Genomic DNA, 24,658 nt, shown 5'->3' on the forward strand with positions numbered 1-24,658 from the left:
GTTTAGTTGGTGGACTCGATCGCATAAGTGCCCACAATTTCCATGTTACCATTTTTTCCTTCGCTCACCATCTGAGTTGTTACGGGATACTTGCCCTACAAGCACTACAATCTGCGTGATGCGTCCTACAAGATTGTAGGACGCATCAAGCAGCTTCATAAGTAAAGATTCGATTGTCAGCAACACTGACTCACACTCAATCACTGCTTTTCACAAATTCATTTCAGGAAAAAAATTAACGTTTCGGTCATAAAATAACCATCATCAGCAATGAAGTGGGAACACTTGTTAGGATGGGTTAATACAGTATGATATCCATTAAAATACAAAGATCTGTGCAGGATTTCGCTTAATACTTACTGGTGAAACGAAGAGGAATTGTCAGTTTTGAAGAACCGGCAGTTGTAGTAACGGTAATGGTGTAATTTCCAGTAGCCTCATCAATAAGATGGAACCAGAAAGTAAGACTGGACAAGAAACAACCATTAACCTCATTCAATGATGTCTGTTCTTGATGTGGTATATCAATCGGACTTCCCTGTTCTCGACTCCATACAATATTGGCTTTCTGAGGTGCTGGTTTGATGGTGGAGTTGATACACACGGACAGAACTGCTGACTTTGTGTCATCATCCTCACTCACAATCAGTCCATTGATTCCAATAGGTGATGAAAGAACAGGGCCAGCTGATAACAAAACAAAACAAGAATAGGTAACTATTCCTAGAGGCCTAGCGCAGCATTCTCGTCCATGACCCTGAGAGAGGGAGAGGGAGAGGGAGAGAGAGAGAGAGAGAGAGAGAGAGAGAGAGAGAGAGAGAGAGAGAGAGAGAGAGAGAGAGAGAGAGAGAGAGAGAGAGAGAGAGAGAGAGAGAGAGAGAGAGAGAGAGAGAGAGAGAGAGAGAGAGAGACAGACAGACAGACAGACAGAGAGAGAAAGAGAGAGAGCTGATCTCTCTTTCTCTCTCCCTCTTTCTCTCCCTCTGCCTCTGCCTCTGCCACTATATCTCTCTCTCTCTCTCTCTCTCTCTCTCTCTCGAAAAAGAGCTGCCTCCTACAAACAGAGGGAAGCTTTGCTTTTCTTCTTTCTTTCTTTTTGAAACAATCTTGAGAGGGGAAACAAGATGTCAAGAGAAGAATCCGTATTAAGTACTTTAACCTCTTCGTTGTTTGGTAATGTTGCTGTGTGTAGTGGCTACCGAGTGTTGAAAAGTGTAGACTGAAAGCGCATCGAGAAGAGGAGGAGAGATTGTTTAATTACAGAACAGCCGAATTGTACAGTTCACACTTTTGAACTCAGATAAGAGCTAGTCATGTGCTCAAACCTCGTTTATCCGTGCTGTACGGGACCGGGCATTGCCCATAACTTTGAAATGCCCCTACCGCCGAATTACATACATTTTAATAGGGAAAGGCCATAGATTTGGCATAATTATGACGTCACTAATTCCACAAAAACTGACAACAGAGTAGGAATATTTTCACTGAAACTCGCCCAAAGAATTCCCGGCAGACGGAAGTTCCCGTCACTTCGGGGTCCGATTAACCGAGGTAGGAGTGTAAGTGTAAAAATATAAAAAGACACACGAAATTGACAGGGTGCTGTGACATTCAACGACCTGACACCTATATCAACACACCTCCTGTGGGCAAATCAACAGCCTTACAGTTTGGAAGGTTCAAGGTTATGGTACGACCAATGAGGGGAAAGGGAGCCCAGGGAAAAATGTCCACAAGCTATGTCGCACGTCAACAAAGAATTTCAGCTGTTCCAGGATTATGACAAGACTGGTCAAAAAACTTGATAACACAGTCTACCTGTTTGCAAGAGGATCATTTTTTTTAATTTTCAAAAAACACAGACGACCCCTCAATCTGATAACATTTGGGTCCCTCTACTCTCTTTGCTGCACGCGTCTGTGTTCACCAAATTTGGTGAACATTAATTTTCCAGTTTTGTGTTCATAAAAAAACACCCAGTATTGTGAGTGTTTGAATTCAGGAACCCTTTAGTGTAAATGCACGCAGTGGAGTCTGTGAGTACTTAGAGGCTAATGATAATACCAACATTGATATACAGCAATCTTAGAATGACAATCTAGAAGACAAGCTGTGTCGATATTGTGGTTATCTTATTGAAACAGTGCTAATCCATGGAAACAGCGTGCAATAAGAAAGAGGAGAAAGGATACAAGAGCCAAAATAAAATAAAGAAGGAATCGGGCAAGTCTTCGTGCAACACTCATAACGAATCTTCGTTGTTGAAATGGACGATGCAACATGAATGAACTCTTTTAGAAAACCAAAGAGAGGGAACAACTAATAACAGCACTGAGAGACATTACTGTTTCATTGTTTCCATCGATTGGTACTGTTTCAATAAAGTACCCACATGCCGATACAGCTTGTCCTCTAGATAGTGATTATCATCAATTCAAGTTAATCATGTAGATATACTCACCAAGGCACTCTGGTACATTCTTGAAAACAGCGTTTCCATCGGATGATCTTTCACACTTGCTGTGCGGTGAACTGGACACGGACAAGCCTTCTCCACACACTACTTCATAGTCTGATGAAGTAGGTCCACTGCTAGTACTGGGCCCAATCAAACCTGACGCTTGTGAGTGACCATGGTGGATAGGTGGCAGTGCACACAGTGCAACTAAAAACATTGCATGCCGAGCACAAAACACGCGAACAGACACACACACACACACACACAGACACACACACACACACACACACACACACAGACACACACACACGCGTACAAGACACAACACATGTTCCCCAGCATACGTCGACCAACATGTAACACACAGTATCCAAAACAGATACATGCACATTGTCAGGCTCCAAAATCCCTGCTTACTATGTTAGCAAGAACAGCTTCTGATGATCATGAAAATTAATGATACTTCTTTACAGCATGTAAATGGAGCAGCAATGATGCCACTGCCGACTCTAGTGATGCCTCCCGTGCCATTTCTCTCCAATATGGCCATGGATCCTGCATGCCAATGCCAATGCATGCATGCCAATGCAAGTCCACACAGCCTCCATTGCGACCAAGCAAGAACTTTTAGAACATGGTTAACGTGCTCGCTAGATTAGAGTCCTCTCTTGAATAGTGCCCTATCTCCAACAGTGCCCCAGTCTATAAGAGCCAGTGAAAAACATAAATCCCTCTCTTGAAGAGTTTGAAAGCACACAAACTAGCAAAGCTGTGTGTGACTATCCAAGATTACTACTGCTATACGTACCGTTGATTTCTAGTCGAAATCTCTTTGTAGCCGATCCAGCATCAGTGGAAACTTTGACAGTGTAATGACCCGCTGCACCAGAAACACTACTGATGTTCACTGTCAGATTGGACCAGTAGCAGCCATTGCTACTGCTACTCAGTGAGGTCTGCACACGGCTGAACACAGACATCCCTCCACTGGCCTCTGTACTCCAAACTACAGAGTTGGCTGATGACGGTGCTGGCTTGATAGTAGAGTTGATGCACACGGACAGAACTGCTGACTTTGTTCCATCATCCTCACTCACAACCAGTCCACTGCTTCCAATAGGAGATGTCAGAATGGGACCAGCTGGATAACAACAACAAAAACGAAGCAATGACACCAACAACCAATAGTAAGATAGAAACATAGTAAACATAGGACATAGCAGACTCAGTGGAGGACGTTCAGGTTAGCTGTAACTCTGAGTTTCATGCCGCTAGGAAATCATCAGACAACTGAGAACAAGTGGCATGAAAGTCTTCCGCTGAGTCTGCTATGTACTAAGCTCTGTCTCTGACATTGAGCACTCTCTGCAGCTCGGGAATCAACCAATTGGAAATATAGGACCAAAACAATACAATGATCTCTTCACATGGCCAGCAATCGAGGACATCTGAGAGTTGTCATTTTTGTACTCCTCCGAGGTGTGATTTTTGGCGTGCTGGGCCAAGCACAAGGAAGCCATCTGCAAAAAAACTGCAGAAAATGGTTGTTGTTTGATCCTTTGGTGTAATCTTTGTTTCTAGTCGAAGCTTGTTGCTGTTTGGAGCAGAAACGCTGAAATTGAGTATTTTCTGCATGTACTCATTCATGTACTCATGTGCTCAGGCATGCAGTCTCACTCGTATTTTAGCTCTTTTTCTGGAATGGATGCTGCTCTGCGCCCCTTGGTGAACATTTCCTGCGCTCGTGGAGCAGCTGAAAAGGACCACTGGTATGTCTGGTTCCTGGTTTGAAAGTGGAGAGTCGACTTTTGTGCCTTGAAAAAGGAGTAGAGAGCGATAAAGGTACGTCTGTGGCTGATTTTTGAGTGCTCCGCGTACATTTTTGATCGTGATAGAAATTCTCAGACCAAAGTCTGACCAAAGTCTGAGAGTCTGAGAGATGATGGTCGTACAGTTTTCTTGTGGATTTTTTAGTTGTTTCATCTCGTATCTATGTCAGCATCGTGATGGTGAAGTGGAGAGGGTGATTTTCTTCCTCTAGGCTTCGTTCGGCCGACTTTGCTTCGTCCTCGTTGAAAAGTGATCCTGAAAAAAAGGTCGATTCGCAAAATTATGTTGATTTTCAATGTACGTGATGACATGCGATTGCTGGCTATGACATCGATCATGTGACATGCATGAGTTCAGGTAAGTTCACAAAAAGCTAAGGAACATCTACCGTCCCTTCACGGTCCGACCCAGCAGAGTTCCTGGTGGAACTGGAGAGGGCCAAAGAGGTAGTTGAAAAACCCCAGGATGAGGTAGTTGAAAAACCCCAGGATGAGGTAGTTGAAAAACCCCAGGATGAGATACTTCTCCTGGTCAAGTTCAACGCCAAGAATTGCTTGCGGCACTCCAGCGATACGTGGCTTAGGTGAGGACCTGCATTGGCTGTTACGAGACTTGTGGCCTCACACAACACGTCTACTTTGGCACCCACCTAATGAAACACATGCCTACAACGTGACTGGACTTGGCCATCTCTAGCCCAACTGGCTGAACTTGACCATTGGAATAGGAACACTTATCGTTACACAAACACACAATGTCAACACACATACACATACAAACACACACATACACACACACACACACACACACACACATACACAAACACACACACACACACACACACACACACACACACAGATACATGCATGTGCACAGACGCAAAGTGAACAATTAACGATTATGTAGATATGCTCACCCTGACACTCTGGTATATTCTTGTAAATAGCTTTTCCATCAGGTGATCTTTCACATTTACTATGGGACAAAGTGGACAGCTTAAAACCAGTAGGACATTCTACCCCATAGTCTGAAGACGTCTTTTCAGTCACGTCTCCAAAAACACCTGTTGCATATGCGTGACCATGGTGGATTGTTGGTACTTCACAAAGTGGAACTAAACACATCAAATGGTCCACACAAACACACACACACACACACACACACACAAATATATACACACACACGCACACGAACACGCACACAGAAATGCGTATGAATGCATGCACCTGCCCCAGACACTCAACATGTAAAACAATACTCACAATTCCCCTGAAAAAAGGACAATATATACAGTATACAAAGAGGCGTTTAGCCATGCGAGAAAAAGAACAAACGGTGCCAACATAATACCACGTAACAATCGTGAAATGCAAAAATGTATAAAGTGTGATTCATACACGTTTGTTCTATTTATCGCATTGTTAATTAAATATATAGCGCAGATTGAATATTTCGCTCCTGCTCTTGTAGCAGTTGAGCACTCGTGCATGGGGTAGCGCCTTTGCTGTTTGCGTTATGCAGAGCTCACTGACTTGTCAGTTTGAGCACTCTGGCAAGGTACATTTGGGCCTGGTTTAAATCTGGCTTTGGAAAATAAATTTTCACTGCTACCAGGTTCGGCCTCATTTCCTCTGTGCTGCGCTGATGAGTCCACAAAGGACGAAACAGTTCTGTCCGCAGATTGAGTAAATAGAAAGTATGATTATTTAAAGGGGAAGTATACTCTAAAATCAAAATTTCACCAGTTGTAGTCTTTGGGGTACTGAGTCGAATGGCTTTGGTCCTAGGAAGCTGAGACGCTCCCTTCCTAATTTATTCCCAGTCGAACTAGCGCACTTCCACCGAAACTGGGTGACTGTGCCCAACTAGATGGGGATTTGTATGCAAAGCGTCACTAAAAGCGCCATTCCGCTCCTATAAAAGCACGGATGACCGCGATTGGTTCATATGTTGTAGTCTTTTTGGACGCTAAGTCGACTGGTTTTGGTCCGAAAAGTCTGCAATGCAGGGTTCTGACCTTGTTCCCAATCGAAAACGGTTGAGTAAGCAGTTATGTGCTGGTGCGTACACCAGTTTACTGGTCACCGTGCCTGCAGGCTACAACTTTTACAGCGTTCCTGTCACTCGAGTTGAAGCTTTGAACCTTTGACTTGAACCTTCGTCTGAAAGTTGTAGCCTGCAGGCACGGTGACCAGGCAACTGGTGTACGCAACAGCACATAACTGCTTACTCAACCATGTTCGATTGGGAACGAGGTCAGAACGCTGCACCGCAGACTTTTCGGAATAAAGGAGGAAGAGAGCGTCTCAGCTTCCTCGGACCAATACCATTCGACTCAGCACCCCGAAGACTACAACTGGTGAAATTTGATTTTTAGGATACACTTTGTAACATGGAAATTGTGGGCACAAGTTATGCGATCGAGTCCACCAACTAAACTAGATTTTGAACAGTCAGTTGTGTTTAGTTGGTGGACTCGATCGCATAAGTGCCCACAATTTCCATGTTACCATTTTTTCCTTCGCTCACCATCTGAGTTGTTACGGGATACTTGCCCTACAAGCACTACAATCTGCGTGATGCGTCCTACAAGATTGTAGGACGCATCACGCAGCTTCATAAGTAAAGATTCGATTGTCAGCAACACTGACTCACACTCAATCACTGCTTTTCACAAATTCGTTTCAGGAAAAAAATTAACGTTTCGGTCATAAAATAACCATCATCAGCAATGAAGTGGGAACACTTGTTAGGATAGGTTAATACAGTATGATATCCATTAAAATACAAAGATGTGTGCAGGATTTCGCTTAATACTTACTGGTGAAACGAAGAGGAATTGTCAGTTTTGAAGAACCGGCAGTTGTAGTAACGGTAATGGTGTAATTTCCAGTAGCCTCATCAATTAGATGGAACCAGAAAGTAAGACTGGACAAGAAACAACCATTAACCGCACTCAATGATGTCTGCTCTTGATGTGGTATATCAATCGGACTTCCCTGTTCTCGACTCCATACAATATTGGCTTTCTGAGGTGCTGGTTTGATTGTGGAGTTGATACACACGGACAGAACTGCTGACTTTGTGTCATCATCCTCACTCACAACCAGGCCATTGATTCCAATAGGTGATGAAAGAACAGGGCCAGCTGATAACAACACAAAACAAGAATAGGTAACTATTCCTAGAGGCCTAGCTCAGCATTCTCGTCGATGACCCTGAGAGAGGGAGAGGGAGAGGGAGAGGGAGAGAGAGAGAGAGAGAAAGACAGAGAGAGAGAGCTGATAATCTCTCTTTCTCTCTCCCTCTCCATCTCCCTCTGCCTCTGCCTCTGCCTCTATCTCTCTCTCTCTCTCTCTCTCTCTCTCAAGAAAAAGAGCTGCCTCCTACAAACAGAGGGGAAGCTTTGCTTTTCTTCTTTCTTTCTTTTTTGAAACAATCTTGAGAGTGGAAACAAGATGTCAAGAGAAGAATCAGTATTAAGTACATTAACCTCTTCGTTGTTTGGCAATGTTGCTGTGTGTAGTGGCTACCGAGTGTTGAAAAGTGTCGACTGAGAGCGCATCGAGAAGAGGAGGAGAGATTGTTTAATTACAGAACAGCCAAATTGTACAGTTCACAGTTTTGAACTCAGATAATGAGCTAGTTATGCACCCAAACCTCGTTTATCCGCGCTGTACGGGACCGGGCATTGCCCATAACTTTGAAATGCCCCTACCGCCGAATTACATACATTTTAATAGGGAAAGGCCATAGATTTGGCATAATTATGACGTCGCTAATTCCACAAAAACTGACAACAGAGTAGGAATATTTTCACTGAAACTCGCCCAAAGAATCCCCGGCAGACGAAAGTTCCCGTCACTTCGGGGTCCGATTAACCGAGGTAGGAGTGTAAGTGTAAAAATATAAATAGACACACGAAATTGACAGGGTGCTGTGACATTCAACGACCTGACACTTATATCAACACACCTCCCGTTGGCAAATCAACAGCCTTACAGTTTGGAAGGTTCAAGGTTATGGTACGACCAATGAGGGGAAAGGGAGCCCAGGGAAAAATGTCCACAAGCTATGTCGCACGTCAACAAAAAATTTCAGCTGTTCCAGGATTATGACAAGACCAGTCATATAACTTGATAATGCAGTCTACCTGTTTGCAAGAGGATCATTTTTTTTAATTTTCAAAAATCACAGACGACCCCTCAATCTGATACCATTTGGGTCCCTCTACTCTCTTTGCTGCACGCGTCTGTGTTCACCAAATTTGGTGAACATTAATTTTCCAGTTTTGTGTTCATAAAAAAACACCCAGTATTGTGAGTGTTTGAATTCAGGAACCCTTTAGTGTAAATGCACGCAGTGGAGTCTGTGAGTACTTAGAGGCTAATGATAATACCAACATTGATATACAGCAATCTTAGAATGACAATCTAGAAGACAAGCTGTGTCGACATTGTGGTTATCTTATTGAAACAGTGCTAATCCATGGAAACAACGTGCAATAAGAAAGAGGAGAAAGGATACAAGAGCCAAAATAAAATAAAGAAGGAATCGGGCAAGTCTTCGTGCAACACTCATAACGAATCTTCGTTGTTGAAATGGACGATGCAACATGAATGAACTCTTTTAGAAAACCAAAGAGAGGGAACAACTAATAACAGCACTGAGAGACATTACTGTTTCATTGTTTCCATCGATTGGTACTGTTTCAATAAAGTACCCACATGCCGATACAGCTTGTCCTCTAGATAGTGATTATCATCAATTCAAGTTAATCATGTAGATATACTCACCAAGGCACTCTGGTACATTCTTGAAAACAGCGTTTCCATCGGATGATCTTTCACACTTGCTGTGCGGTGAACTGGACACGGACAAGCCTTCTCCACACACTACTTCATAGTCTGATGAAGTAGGTCCACTGCTAGTACTGGGCCCAATCAAACCTGACACTTGTGAGTGACCATGGTGGATAGGTGGCAGTGCACACAGTGCAACTAAAAACATTGCATGCCGAGCACAAAACACGCGAACAGACACACACACACACACACACACACACACACACACACACACACACACACACACGCGTACAAGACACAACACATGTTCCCCAGCATACGTCGACCAACATGTAACACACAGTATCCAAAACAGATACATGCACATTGTCAGGCTCCAAAATCCCTGCTTACTATGTTAGCAAGAACAGCTTCTGATGATCATGAAAATTAATGATACTTCTTTACAGCATGTAAATGGAGCAGCAATGATGCCACTGCCGACTCTAGTGATGCCTCCCGTGCCATTTCTCTCCAATATGGCCATGGATCCTGCATGCCAATGCCAATGCATGCATGCCAATGCAAGTCCACACAGCCTCCATTGCGACCAAGCAAGAACTTTTAGAACATGGTTAACGTGCTCGCTAGATTAGAGTCCTCTCTTGAATAGTGCCCTATCTCGAACAGTGCCCCAGTCTATAAGAGCCAGTGAAAAACATAAATCCCTCTCTTGAAGAGTTTGAAAGCACACAAACTAGCAAAGCTGTGTGTGACTATCCAAGATTACTACTGCTATACGTACCGTTGATTTCTAGTCGAAATCTCTTTGTAGCCGATCCAGCATCAGTGGAAACTTTGACAGTGTAATGACCCGCTGCACCAGAAACACTACTGATGTTCACTGTCAGATTGGACCAGTAGCAGCTATTGCTACTGCTACTCAGTGAGGTCTGCACACGGCTGAACACAGACATCCCTCCACTGGCCTCTGTACTCCAAACTACAGAGTTGGCTGATGACGGTGCTGGCTTGATAGTAGAGTTGATGCACACGGACAGAACTGCTGACTTTGTTCCATCATCCTCACTCACAACCAGTCCACTGCTTCCAATAGGAGATGTCAGAATGGGACCAGCTGGATAACAACAACAAAAACGAAGCAATGACACCAACAACCAATAGTAAGATAGAAACATAGTAAACATAGGACATAGCAGACTCAGTGGAGGACGTTCAGGTTAGCTGTAACTCTGAGTTTCATGCCGCTAGGAAATCATCAGACAACTGAGAACAAGTGGCATGAAAGTCTTCCGCTGAGTCTGCTATGTACTAAGCTCTGTCTCTGACATTGAGCACTCTCTGCAGCTCGGGAATCAACCAATTGGAAATATAGGACCAAAACAATACAATGATCTCTTCACATGGCCAGCAATCGAGGACATCTGAGAGTTGTCATTTTTGTACTCCTCCGAGGTGTGATTTTTGGCGTGCTGGGCCAAGCACAAGGAAGCCATCTGCAAAAAAACTGCAGAAAATGGTTGTTGTTTGATCCTTTGGTGTAATCTTTGTTTCTAGTCGAAGCTTGTTGCTGTTTGGAGCAGAAACGCTGAAATTGAGTATTTTCTGCATGTACTCATTCATGTACTCATGTGCTCAGGCATGCAGTCTCACTCGTATTTTAGCTCTTTTTCTGGAATGGATGCTGCTCTGCGCCCCTTGGTGAACATTTCCTGCGCTCGTGGAGCAGCTGAAAAGGACCACTGGTATGTCTGGTTCCTGGTTTGAAAGTGGAGAGTCGACTTTTGTGCCTTGAAAAGGAGTAGAGAGCGATAAAGGTACGTCTGTGGCTGATTTTTGAGTGCTCCGCGTACATTTTTGATCGTGATAGAAATTCTCAGACCAAAGTCTGACCAAAGCCTGAGAGTCTGAGAGATGATGGTCGTACAGTTTTCTTGTGGATTTTTTAGTTGTTTCATCTCGTATCTATGTCAGCATCGTGATGGTGAAGTGGAGAGGGTGATTTTCTTCCTCTAGGCTTCGTTCGGCCGACTTTGCTTCGTCCTCGTTGAAAAGTGATCCTGAAAAAAAGGTCGATTCGCAAAATTATGTTGATTTTCAATGTACGTGATGACATGCGATTGCTGGCTATGACATCGATCATGTGACATGCATGAGTTCAGGTAAGTTCACAAAAAGCTAAGGAACATCTACCGTCCCTTCACGGTCCGACCCAGCAGAGTTCCTGGTGGAACTGGAGAGGGCCAAAGAGGTAGTTGAAAAACCCCAGGATGAGGTAGTTGAAAAACCCCAGGATGAGGTAGTTGAAAAACCCCAGGATGAGATACTTCTCCTGGTCAAGTTCAACGCCAAGAATTGCTTGCGGCACTCCAGCGATACGTGGCTTAGGTGAGGACCTGCATTGGCTGTTACGAGACTTGTGGCCTCACACAACACGTCTACTTTGGCACCCACCTAATGAAACACATGCCTACAACGTGACTGGACTTGGCCATCTCTAGCCCAACTGGCTGAACTTGACCATTGGAATAGGAACACTTATCGTTACACAAACACACAATGTCAACACACATACACATACAAACACACACATACACACACACACACACACACACACACACACATACACAAACACACACACACACACACACACACACACACACACACACAGATACATGCATGTGCACAGACGCAAAGTGAACAATTAACGATTATGTAGATATGCTCACCCTGACACTCTGGTATATTCTTGTAAATAGCTTTTCCATCAGGTGATCTTTCACATTTACTATGGGACAAAGTGGACAGCTTAAAACCAGTAGGACATTCTACCCCATAGTCTGAAGACGTCTTTTCAGTCACGTCTCCAAAAACACCTGTTGCATATGCGTGACCATGGTGGATTGTTGGTACTTCACAAAGTGGAACTAAACACATCAAATGGTCCACACAAACACACACACACACACACACACAAATATATACACACACACGCACACGAACACGCACACAGAAATGCGTATGAATGCATGCACCTGCCCCAGACACTCAACATGTAAAACAATACTCACAATTCCCCTGAAAAAAGGACAGTATATACAGTATACAAAGAGGCGTTTAGCCATGCGAGAAAAAGAACAAACGGTGCCAACATAATACCACGTAACAATCGTGAAATGCAAAAATGTATAAAGTGTGATTCATACACGTTTGTTCTATTTATCGCATTGTTAATTAAATATATAGCGCAGATTGAATATTTCGCTCCTGCTCTTGTAGCAGTTGAGCACTCGTGCATGGGGTAGCGCCTTTGCTGTTTGCGTTATGCAGAGCTCACTGACTTGTCAGTTTGAGCACTCTGGCAAGGTACATTTGGGCCTGGTTTAAATCTGGCTTTGGAAAATAAATTTTCACTGCTACCAGGCTCGGCCTCATTTCCTCTGTGCTGCGCTGATGAGTCCACAAAGGACGAAACAGTTCTGTCCGCAGATTGAGTAAATAGAAAGTATGATTATTTAAAGGGGAAGTATACTCTAAAATCAAAATTTCACCAGTTGTAGTCTTTGGGGTACTGAGTCGAATGGCTTTGGTCCTAGGAAGCTGAGACGCTCCCTTCCTAATTTATTCCCAGTCGAACTAGCGCACTTCCACCGAAACTGGGTGACTGTGCCCAACTAGATGGGGATTTGTATGCAAAGCGTCACTAAAAGCGCCATTCCGTTCCTATAAAACCACGGATGACCGCGATTGGTTCATATGTTGTAGTCTTTTTGGACGCTAAGTCGACTGGTTTTGGTCCGAAAAGTCTGCAATGCAGGGTTCTGACCTTGTTCCCAATCGAAAACGGTTGAGTAAGCAGTTATGTGCTGGTGCGTACACCAGTTTACTGGTCACCGTGCCTGCAGGCTACAACTTTTACAGCGTTCCTGTCACTCGAGTTGAAGCTTTGAACCTTTGACTTGAACCTTCGTCTGAAAGTTGTAGCCTGCAGGCACGGTGACCAGGCAACTGGTGTACGCAACAGCACATAACTGCTTACTCAACCATGTTCGATTGGGAACGAGGTCAGAACGCTGCACCGCAGACTTTTCGGAATAAAGGAGGAAGAGAGCGTCTCAGCTTCCTCGGACCAATACCATTCGACTCAGCACCCCGAAGACTACAACTGGTGAAATTTGATTTTTAGGATACACTTTGTAACATGGAAATTGTGGGCACAAGTTATGCGATCGAGTCCACCAACTAAACTAGATTTTGAACAGTCAGTTGTGTTTAGTTGGTGGACTCGATCGCATAAGTGCCCACAATTTCCATGTTACCATTTTTTCCTTCGCTCACCATCTGAGTTGTTACGGGATACTTGCCCTACAAGCACTACAATCTGCGTGATGCGTCCTACAAGATTGTAGGACGCATCACGCAGCTTCATAAGTAAAGATTCGATTGTCAGCAACACTGACTCACACTCAATCACTGCTTTTCACAAATTCGTTTCAGGAAAAAAATTAACGTTTCGGTCATAAAATAACCATCATCAGCAATGAAGTGGGAACACTTGTTAGGATAGGTTAATACAGTATGATATCCATTAAAATACAAAGATGTGTGCAGGATTTCGCTTAATACTTACTGGTGAAACGAAGAGGAATTGTCAGTTTTGAAGAACCGGCAGTTGTAGTAACGGTAATGGTGTAATTTCCAGTAGCCTCATCAATTAGATGGAACCAGAAAGTAAGACTGGACAAGAAACAACCATTAACCGCACTCAATGATGTCTGCTCTTGATGTGGTATATCAATCGGACTTCCCTGTTCTCGACTCCATACAATATTGGCTTTCTGAGGTGCTGGTTTGATTGTGGAGTTGATACACACGGACAGAACTGCTGACTTTGTGTCATCATCCTCACTCACAACCAGGCCATTGATTCCAATAGGTGATGAAAGAACAGGGCCAGCTGATAACAACACAAAACAAGAATAGGTAACTATTCCTAGAGGCCTAGCTCAGCATTCTCGTCGATGACCCTGAGAGAGGGAGAGGGAGAGGGAGAGGGAGAGAGAGAGAGAGAGAAAGACAGAGAGAGAGAGCTGATAATCTCTCTTTCTCTCTCCCTCTCCATCTCCCTCTGCCTCTGCCTCTGCCTCTATCTCTCTCTCTCTCTCTCTCTCTCTCTCTCTCAAGAAAAAGAGCTGCCTCCTACAAACAGAGGGGAAGCTTTGCTTTTCTTCTTTCTTTCTTTTTTGAAACAATCTTGAGAGTGGAAACAAGATGTCAAGAGAAGAATCAGTATTAAGTACATTAACCTCTTCGTTGTTTGGCAATGTTGCTGTGTGTAGTGGCTACCGAGTGTTGAAAAGTGTCGACTGAGAGCGCATCGAGAAGAGGAGGAGAGATTGTTTAATTACAGAACAGCCAAATTGTACAGTTCACAGTTTTGAACTCAGATAATGAGCTAGTTATGCACCCAAACCTCGTTTATCCGCGCTGTACGGGACCGGGCATTGCCCATAACTTTGAAATGCCCCTACCGCCGAATTACATACATTTTAATAGGGAAAGGCCATAGATTTGGCATAATTATGACGTCGCTAATTCCACAAAAACTGACAACAGAGTAGGAATATTTTCACTGAAACTCGCCCAAAGAATCCCCGGCAGACGGAAGTTCCCGTCACTTCGGGGTCCGATTAACCGAGGTAGGAGTGTAAGTGTAAAAATATAAAAAGACACACGAAATTGACAGGGTGCTGTGACATTCAACGACCTGACACTTATATCAACACACCTCCCGTTGGCAAATCAACAGCCTTACAGTTTGGAAGGTTCAAGGTTATGGTACGACCAATGAGGGGAAAGGGAGCCCAGGGAAAAATGTCCACAAGCTATGTCGCACGTCAACAAAAAATTTCAGCTGTTCCAGGATTATGACAAGACCAGTCATATAACTTGATAATGCAGTCTACCTGTTTGCAAGAGGATCATTTTTTTTAATTTTCAAAAATCACAGACGACCCCTCAATCTGATACCATTTGGGTCCCTCTACTCTCTTTGCTGCACGCGTCTGTGTTCACCAAATTTGGTGAACATTAATTTTCAAGTTTTGTGTTCATAAAAAAACCCAGTATTGTGAGTGTTTGAATTCAGGAACCCTTTAGTGTAAATGCACGCAGTGGAGTCTGTGAGTACTTAGAGGCTAATGATAATACCAACATTGATATACAGCAATCTTAGAATGACAATCTAGAAGACAAGCTGTGTCGATATTGTGGTTATCTTATTGAAACAGTGCTAATCCATGGAAACAACGTGCCATAAGAAAGAGGAGAAAGGATACAAGAGCCAAAATAAAATAAAGAAGGAATAGAGCAAGTCTTTGTGCAACACTCATAACGAATCTTCTTTGTTGAAATGGACGATGCAACATGAATGAACTCTTTTAGAAAACCAAAGAGAGGGAACAACTAATAACAGCACTGAGAGACATTACTGTTTCATTGTTTCCATCGGTTGGTACTGTTTCAACAAAGTACCCACATGCCGATACAGCTTGTCCTCTAGATAGTGATTATCAATTCAAGTTATCATGTAGATATACTCACCAAGGCACTCTGGTACATTCTTGTAAACAGAGTTTCCATCGGATGATCTTTCACACTTGCTGTGCGGTGAACTGGACACGGACAAGCCTTCTCCACACACTACTTCATAGTCTGATGAAGTAGGTCCACTGCTAGTACTGGACCCAATCAAACCTGACGCTTGTGAGTGACCATGGTGGATAGATGGCAGTGCACACAGTGCAACTAAAAACATCGCATGCCGAGCACAAAACACGCGAACAGACACACACACACACACACACACACACACACACACACACACACACACACACACACACACACACACACGCGTACAAGACACAACACATGTTCCCCAGCATACGTCGACCAACATGTAACACACAGTATCCAAAACAGATACATGCACATTGTCAGGCTCCAAAATCCCTGCTTACTATGTTAGCAAGAACAGCTTCTGACGATCATGAAAATTAATGATACTTCTCTACAGCATGTAAATGGAGCAGCAATAATGCCACTGCCGACTCTAGTGATGCCTCCCGTGCCATTTCTTTCCAATATGGCCATGGATCCTGCATGCCAATGCCAATGCATGCATGCCAATGCAAACTAGCAAAGCTGTGTGTGACTATCCAAGATTACTACTGCTCTACGTACCGCTGATTTCTAGTCGAAATCTCTTTGTAGCCGATCCAGCACCAGTGGAAACTTTGACAGTGTAATGACCCGCTGCACCAGAAACACTACTGATGTTCACTGTCAGATTGGACCAGTAGCAGCCATTGCTGCTGCTACTCAGTGAGGTCTGCACACGGCTGAACACAGACATCCCTCCACTGGCCTCTGTACTCCAAACTACAGAGTTGGCTGATGACGGTGCTGGCTTGATGGTAGAGTTGATGCACACGGACAGAACTGCTGACTGTGTGCCATCATCCTCACTCACAACCAGTCCACTGCTTCCAATAGGAGATGTCAGAACGGGACCAGCTGGATAACAACAACAAAAACGAAGCAATGACACCAACAACCAATAGTAAGATAGAAACATAGTAAACATAGGACATAGCAGACTCAGTGGAGGACGTTCAGGTTAGTTGTAACTCTGAGTTTCATGCCGCTAGGCAATCATCAGACAACTGAGAACAAGTGGCATGAAAGTCCTCCGCTGAGTCTGCTATGTACTAAGCTCTGTCTCTGACATTGAGCACTCTCTGCCGCTCGGAAATCAACAAATTGGAAATATAGGATTAAAACAATACAATGATCTCTTCAACATCGATCATGTGACATGCATGAGTTCAGGTAAGTTCACAAAAAGCTAAGGAACATCTACCATCCCTTCACGGTCCGAACCAGCAGAGTTCCTGGTGGAACTGGAGAGGGCCAAAGAGGTAGTTGAAAAACCCCAGGATGAGATACTTCTCCTGATCAAGTTCAACGCCAAGAATTGCTTGCGGCACTCCAGCGATACGTGCCTTAGGTGAGGACCTGTATTGGCTGTTACGCGACTTGTGGCCTCACACAACACGTCTACTTTGCCACCCACCTGCAGAAACACACGCCTACAACGTGACTGGACTTGGCCATCTCTAGCCCAACTGGCTACAACTTGACCATTGGAATAGTAACACTTATCGTTACACAAACACACATGTAAACACACATACACACACACACACACACACACACACACACACACACACACATAAACATACATGCATGTGCACAGAAGCAAAGTGAACAATTCATGATTTTAAAGTAGGTATACTGACCCTGACACTCTGGTATATTCTTGTAAACAGCTTTTCCATCAGGTGATCTTTCACATTTACTATGGGACAAAGTGGACAGTTTAAAACCAGTAGGACATTCTACCCCATAGTCTGAAGAAGTCTTTTCATTTACGTCTCCATAAACACCTGCTACATATGCGTGACCATGGTGGATTGTTGGTATTTCACACAAAGGAACTAGACACATCAAATGTTGAACACAAACACACACACACACACACACACACACACACACACACAAACACATACATATAATTATACACAAACATACACACACACCCATGCACACACGCACACATGGACACACGCACACAGAAATGAGAATGAAATGCACGCACCTGCAACAGACACTCAAAATGTAAAACAAAATTCACAACTCCACCTGATAAAAGGACAAAAATGTACAGCATGATATCAAAATTCAATCTATGCGTTCAGACGATTGAGGTATTCGAATACAAACACAAAAACAGATACAGTGCGTATCGGTTATAGCGTGGTCGTGTAAAAGAATATACTGCCTACAAGAATGAACTCTCATGTTTTCATAATCATAACATGGATTTCAAGTGCACATTTATTCTTACAAGCAATTATTATTTTATCCCATAGTAGAATATATCCGTCCTAAGAATGGACTTTGTGTAGCGAAACATGCCAGATTAGTACAAAGTGTATCACCTGTAGTAGTAACATATGTCCAATTCCGTTCTGATCTGACTCTCGTTGCGTCGTAGTGCTGCAGATTCAACTGTTGTGGTCATGTAACTCATTTTGCATAGCCACATGGTAAGCCTATGGGACTATGACCAGCCACATGCACAGAAGTACTGCGTTGCATGTACGATGATCTTCCTGCCCCTGCGCACATGCATGTGATATGCCACACTTGATTTATCGTGTGTAAGAAATATCGGACATAAGAATAGAAAGTCGTTTTTCAAACACCCACGCTATAACCGATACCTACTGTACATGCAAAAGCAAAATGTCTTCACATACCCGGTGGTGTGTATAATCGCTGTTCACATAACCGAGGTTCACATACCCAGTGTCCATATACTGTATAGCAGGAAATTTTCGACGGAAATATTTTCGGACTAGGCCGAATTTCGACCTTTCGGACGGATTTTATTTTCGTACAATGCTGCATGCTAAATGCACTTGTTCGCAAGCAGCACACATGTATAGTGTACATCATATCACATGAACAAATTTTAGTACAGAATTAATTTTAGTACAAAAAAGGCCATGTACGAAATCTTACGAAAATAAATTCCGTCCGAAAATTTCCTGCTATACAGAAATCGCTGTTCACATAACCGAGGTTTGTATGTCCGGTGTTTGTATAATCGCTGTTCACATAACCGAGGTTCACAGTACCCGGTGTTCATAATCATTGTTCGCATAACTGAAGTTCAGTACCCGGTCTTTGTATAATCACTGTTCGCATAACTGAAGTTCACAGTACCCGGTCTTTGTATAATCATTGTTTGCATCACCTGGGATAGTACCTCCAGGAGTACAGCAAAAACCTGCCTTTACCCAATACTACTGGTGCAGCACAATCTATCCTGCTACTGCAGTATTCCTCTTCATAGAGGGAGACATGTGTGACCCACAACATGCATGTCAAATTGATCGGGACCACATCATCTTTGCTTCTAACCAAGTCAATGCGGCGGAGGGTGTGCAAAACGAAAATGTACAAAACTTTGGCCATTGATCTAGGTCATGAAGTGAGAAACGTAGTGTGAACTTTCCTAAGAGTTTGTCCAGTCTAGATAGGATTCCAGTTGATCAAGGCAATTGGTAAACACAGGTTTTACAGTAGTTCTACTTACTGGTGAAACGAAGTGGAATTGTCAGTTTTGAAGAACCAGCAGTTGTAGTAACGGTAATGGTGTAATTTCCAATAGCCGGTTCAACAAGTTGGAACATTATGGTCAGACTGGACCAGAAACAGCCGTCGACCTCACTCAATGATGTATGATCCCAATTTGGTATATCAAGCAGATTTCCCTGTTCCCGACTCCATACAATATTGGCTTGCTGAGGTGCTGGTTTGATGGTGGCGTTGATACACACGCGCAGAACTGCCTGCATTGTGTCATCAGCTTCACTAATAACCAGTCCATTGATTCCATTTGGTGATGAAAGAACAGGGCCAGCTGATAACAACACAAAACAAGAATAGGTAGCTATTATAAAAGCCTTTGTGAATGCCGGTTCAGCTTGGTCTGCTAACCGCAATTCTAAAAACATTTTCGCCTCGACGCTTATTTGCATGATTGTATTTAAAAATAGGCCTAGCTTATCAGCTGTGGGGCTGGTAAGTAACACGCTCAATGTGGACCCATGTGCAAGAGAGCAAGCTGAGAGGGTGTTACGTGACCGTTGACTGCAGGTAATGCTTCGCATAAACTGAAATAGTCGAGCTGCAGCGCACCTCAGAGTCATCCAGGACACAACACTGCAAAGCATCACCTATCATGCCCTGGAATCCATCCACCGCTCTGATCACCAGCTTCAGGCTGCATACATTGCCCCGGCCATAATGATACTATTTTGCTATGCATAGAAAGAGTAGGTAGAAGCTGTCAGCCGGCTGGGCATCTTTTGCCACACCCATTTCTGCAGGACGCCTCCATGTGTGGCCTAGATGTGCCTGGTCCTTTTGCCGTGTCCGAAATTAAGAGGGTCCTCTTACTCTTCATACCTGGCACCCTGTGAATTACAGTAATGCAAGCACTTTGTACTTTGTCTGTTTGGCTACAAACATTTCAGGGTGCTCCCAAGGACATTCCAGTAGATTGTTGACCGTAGCACCCAGAACTGCCTTCCGACGCCCCTGGACGAGTGCACGAAATGACATGCACAACAGTAATCCCTTACCTGTAGCTTCAGTCAGCCCGGTGGAGAGAGTGAGCAACCATAAAATGCCCAGAGGCACTCGAACACCAATACGCACCTGGACATCAAGTACACAAGCGTACACCCCCCCCCCCACACACACACACGCACACGCGCACGCGCACACGCACACGCACGCACACACACACACACACACACACACACACAACTTTCACACCAAGGTTCAACTCGAGTTCAACTCGAGTGACAGGAGTGCACCCAAAAAAGGTCAAACAGGCTAGTAAGTTGTACCCTGCAGGCACGGTGACCAGCTGACTGGTGTACGCAGGAGCACGTGACCACTTGTTCAACCATGTTCGATTGGGAATAAAGGAGGAACGCTGCATCGCAGCCTTTTCGGACCAAAACCAGTCGACTCAGCGTCCAAAAGACTGCAACATATGGGCCAATCGCGGTCATCCGTGCTTTTATAAGAACGAAACGGCGCTTTTAGTGACATTTTGCATACAAATCCCCATCTAGTAGGGCGCAGTCACCCAGTTTCGGTGGAAGTGCGCGAGTTCGATTGGGATTCAAGTAGGAAGGGAGCGTCTCAGCTTTCTCGGACCAAGACCATTCGACTCAGCACCCCGAAGACTACAACTGGTGGAATTTTAATTTTTGCCTTAACTTCCCCTTTAAGTTAAAAAAAATGGATTGGGAATACTAATAATGATGCTACTGCAGAGACCACCAAAGACAGTTCAAGCAGCGACGACTAAAGTCTGCTCATCCTGGAGCTCTATAGACTTTGGCGCACCAAACTGAAAGGAGACACAGTATGTCTGTCAACTTTACACACACTCGTCATAACTGCATTACGCAATTCAGTGGTGGATCCAGGGGGGGGGGGGGTTCCGGGGGTTCCATGGAACCCCCTAAATTTTGCAAAGTGTGCTGCTGAGAAATATCGAAAAATATCATGTGTGCACAAAAGGGCGTCCGTCCGATCACAGTCAGTGCAGTCACTGAGTCAAGGAGTACAGTGCACTGCATGCGCGTTCGGTAGATCCATACTGCACGTATACCCGTAGTAGTCTGTAGTGGTGTTCACGTCCGTAATTTACAAACGGACACTGTAGACAACAATCATAATCATTGGGTGGTTGTTTCCTTTTTGATCTCTCGAAACGATCCAAACTAACTTACCTCCATCGGCGCTGTCATTCACTGCTGCTCAGGACGGGTGTGGTGTGGTCAGTATTCCTTGGACAAGTTTTTGCAGAAGAGAAAGGATGTTCCGAGTGATGACACTCTTCAACGAACTTCGAATCGTACACGTAGCGGAGTTCAAGCTCCTCAGAAGATGAGGGCTCCGACATCCAAGCAAAGTCTCTCTACCTGCTGCAGCATGCAGTAGTGACTAGTTGTTCCTCCGCAGGAACGAAGTGCTGCGCCAGCGATGTGTTTTAGATGACATTGGAAGGATTGTACAGTTGTCGACACTGTTTCGCTGTTGTTGTTTCTGTCACTGAAGTGAAGACGATGTTCTTGTCCTGTGACTATAGAGCATTTCGCATCGTAAAAATGCCAAAAATTTCCGAAAGTACAAATGGACAGGGAAATTAACTTAGTAGTTAGTTATATCATTTCGGCATTCCTGGCTCTCAATGTACCCATGGCTTGTAAATTCGATCTTTACAAGAAGTTGAAAGGGTCTTCAAGCCCTCACTGAACCTGTGTGGCAGTCGATTGCATACATGAATATGATTATGTGTCCGTACTAAATAATAATTATACAATGTAGGGTAAGCAGCGGCATCTGGCCCTGTACAACCAGGTTTTCCATCGTCCACCACACCACAACTGCGCTCTCCAGCGATGTTGGTGTGCTGTGGCAACGTGTCGAGGCCGGCTGGAGAGCGCAGTTGGGGTGTGGTCGATGATGGAAAAATATACCGGTATGTCCGTAGTGTGTTTTAAAAGCATGCGATTCCCACTAACACAATCGGATTGTCGTTATTAGAGAGGTTTCGACCCGCGTGATTTGTGCTCTTACGTGAACGTCATTTTTTTGCGTTGACGCGAGCTCAGAAAGAGCTTTCGCTTCACGTTGCTTGTGAAGCACGTCGTTTTGCTGACGACAGGAGCGAAAACTGGGAGCAAAAACTTCAAAAAGTGAAAAAAGTGCTTTTTGGTGAGGCCAAAGTCGCACAAATATTTTTTATAGCTAGTTTAGGCAAAAATCGACAAAATCGAGTCAATAATCCCAACCTGATAGCAAGGCTAAATTTGCAAAAACTCGCGTTCACGTCGAACGGGAGTTGACCTCATCTCACGTCATGAATGGGAGTTTCAACGCCAAAATTTGCCACGACGTGAAATTTCACGGTGTAGTGCAGAACAACGTGAAACGAAACCTCTCTAATACAAGTGTCAACCGCACAACTTCAAAACAATCTGATTCCATAATATTTTGGATGTTCAATTTTGGTTCAACTGGAACCCCCCTGTAGAGATCTCTGGATCCGCCCCTGATTGCTAGCGTCATGGAGTAAGTATACCTGTGCACGTGCAAGAGCGTGCATGTGTGCGTGCTTCTGTGAGTGTGGGTGCATGCACGCCAAAATCGGCACTGGGTGGATGTCTCATAAATCAGGCTGAGACCGACCACCGTGAGGAATGAGGACAAAGGAAAGGTGAGGCAAAACAACACTAGGTACTTCACTAAGCTGCCATGCCACAGCGTAACACAGAGTCCCACAACCCTACGTACACACACACACACACACACACACACACACACACACACACACACACACACACACACACACACACACACACACACACATACACACACACACATACACCATGTTAATACACGCGCACCACCACACGCACGCACACGCACGTACACACGCACATACCCGCACGCCCCCCCCCCCCCACACACACACACGCACACACGCCACACGCGGACACGCACTCACCGCCGACCAACTGCAGCCAGAACCACTCACCATTATGACGGAGAACAGGAAGCTACGAAGCCGCTGTCTGCGTGTGTCACCACAGATGGCGCTTCTGCACGGTTCTTCCTTGCCAAGATAATTATTCTATTGGTGTGTGACCTTACTAGGAACTACTGACTACGAATATTTCGTTGCAACTGGTCAAAACGCAGTCAAACAGAACAAGCCTGAGCATCCTATTGTCACCGACTGAAAAATACAATGAGAGTCAGCCTTAGCGTACTAATATTCCGAAGGTGTTTCACAACGCTATGGCGAAAAGAAGCAGGCGAGATAGTCCTACCCCGCATCGAGAATTCTGCAACTAGAAGTAGCACTTCGCCTCAAGCAATAACAATAATTATTAGTTCTGAATAAGTTTCTTGTGTGGAAAACTATGCTAGCTGGCCGTAGACATCACAACAACTAATACGGTACTTCAACAAGCTTAGATCTTCCTGCTAAACAAACTCGTCGTACTTGAAAACACAGTGTGAGGAGTCTTTTGTTGCCCCCTTCCGTAAAAGTCAAACCTTGCCAAAACTAGCAATGGCGACTCGCTACTGATAGCGCGTGCTACACAGTACATCGCGCTAGCATAGCAAACTAATCGGCCGGTGTTCAACTCCAAGCGCCCTGCCCCGCGTAGATCTACGTCTTCACTATGGTCCAGTGTGGAGTCTGGACACGATTGTTGCAGATCAGGTCAGTTCCATTTGCGACAGTGACCTTTGAACCCTAGTAGATCTCCCCTGGCCTGTGCAACTGCAAGCAAAGGCAGGAAGTAACTTTTCGGGGCTCCTGATCGATCCTGGCTTGCAATAAATGAAGAAAAAAAAAGAGATTACGATGTGCGTAAGCCTTGTAAGGCCAAGGCCAAAGGCCCGGTTACCTGATATGATTATGACCATGTATGACAGTGCAGCGCAGTGATGGTTGCAGTGTTGCGTGCATGCTCATGCATGTGCATATTTTGTGCAGGACGGGCGATTCCTCTTTCCTCTCCACCACTGGCACCAGGGGAGTCCTCGTTTGGGTACGACTCCCTGGTCTCCACAGACTACAGACCCCACACCACATCTGAAGGATTATAATAATACATGTAGATCTACCATGTTCATGCATCGATCTTTCATCAGTTCATGACATCAAGGGTGACAAGCCGCGGGTAGGATCCACGCTAAGTACCGCAGGCTATTTTTACTACAATCATGTAGACTACATTGTATCCTCCAAATAATTGTTGTATGTACATACACAGTGCTGGCAACTGAAATCCGACCCCCGGAGCGGTGCGCTCACATCGCAAAGACCCAGCAT

At 44.5% G+C, this 24,658-nt stretch overlaps 1 protein-coding gene across 1 annotated transcript; it reads right to left on the reverse strand.

Annotated features, from left to right (window-relative positions):
* Nucleotides 1-360: 360 nt before the first annotated feature.
* Nucleotides 361-23,612, reverse strand: LOC135830563 (uncharacterized; the record flags this gene model as incomplete). The annotated part of the gene is made up of 15 exons (XM_065342804.1): nucleotides 23,348-23,612; nucleotides 20,370-20,445; nucleotides 19,319-19,645; nucleotides 17,454-17,651; nucleotides 16,336-16,668; nucleotides 15,697-15,900; nucleotides 13,724-14,050; nucleotides 11,823-12,020; nucleotides 9,878-10,210; nucleotides 9,085-9,288; nucleotides 7,110-7,436; nucleotides 5,205-5,402; nucleotides 3,267-3,599; nucleotides 2,462-2,665; nucleotides 361-687 (listed from the first exon to the last, which is right to left on the reverse strand). Coding segments are annotated over exons 1-15 (3,592 nt in total), but the record flags the coding sequence as incomplete, so codon positions are not given.
* Nucleotides 23,613-24,658: the final 1,046 nt, after the last annotated feature.

Source organism: Sycon ciliatum, unplaced genomic scaffold, assembly GCF_964019385.1.
Source record: "Sycon ciliatum unplaced genomic scaffold, ocSycCili1.1 SCAFFOLD_934, whole genome shotgun sequence".
Taxonomy (NCBI): domain Eukaryota; kingdom Metazoa; phylum Porifera; class Calcarea; order Leucosolenida; family Sycettidae; genus Sycon; species Sycon ciliatum.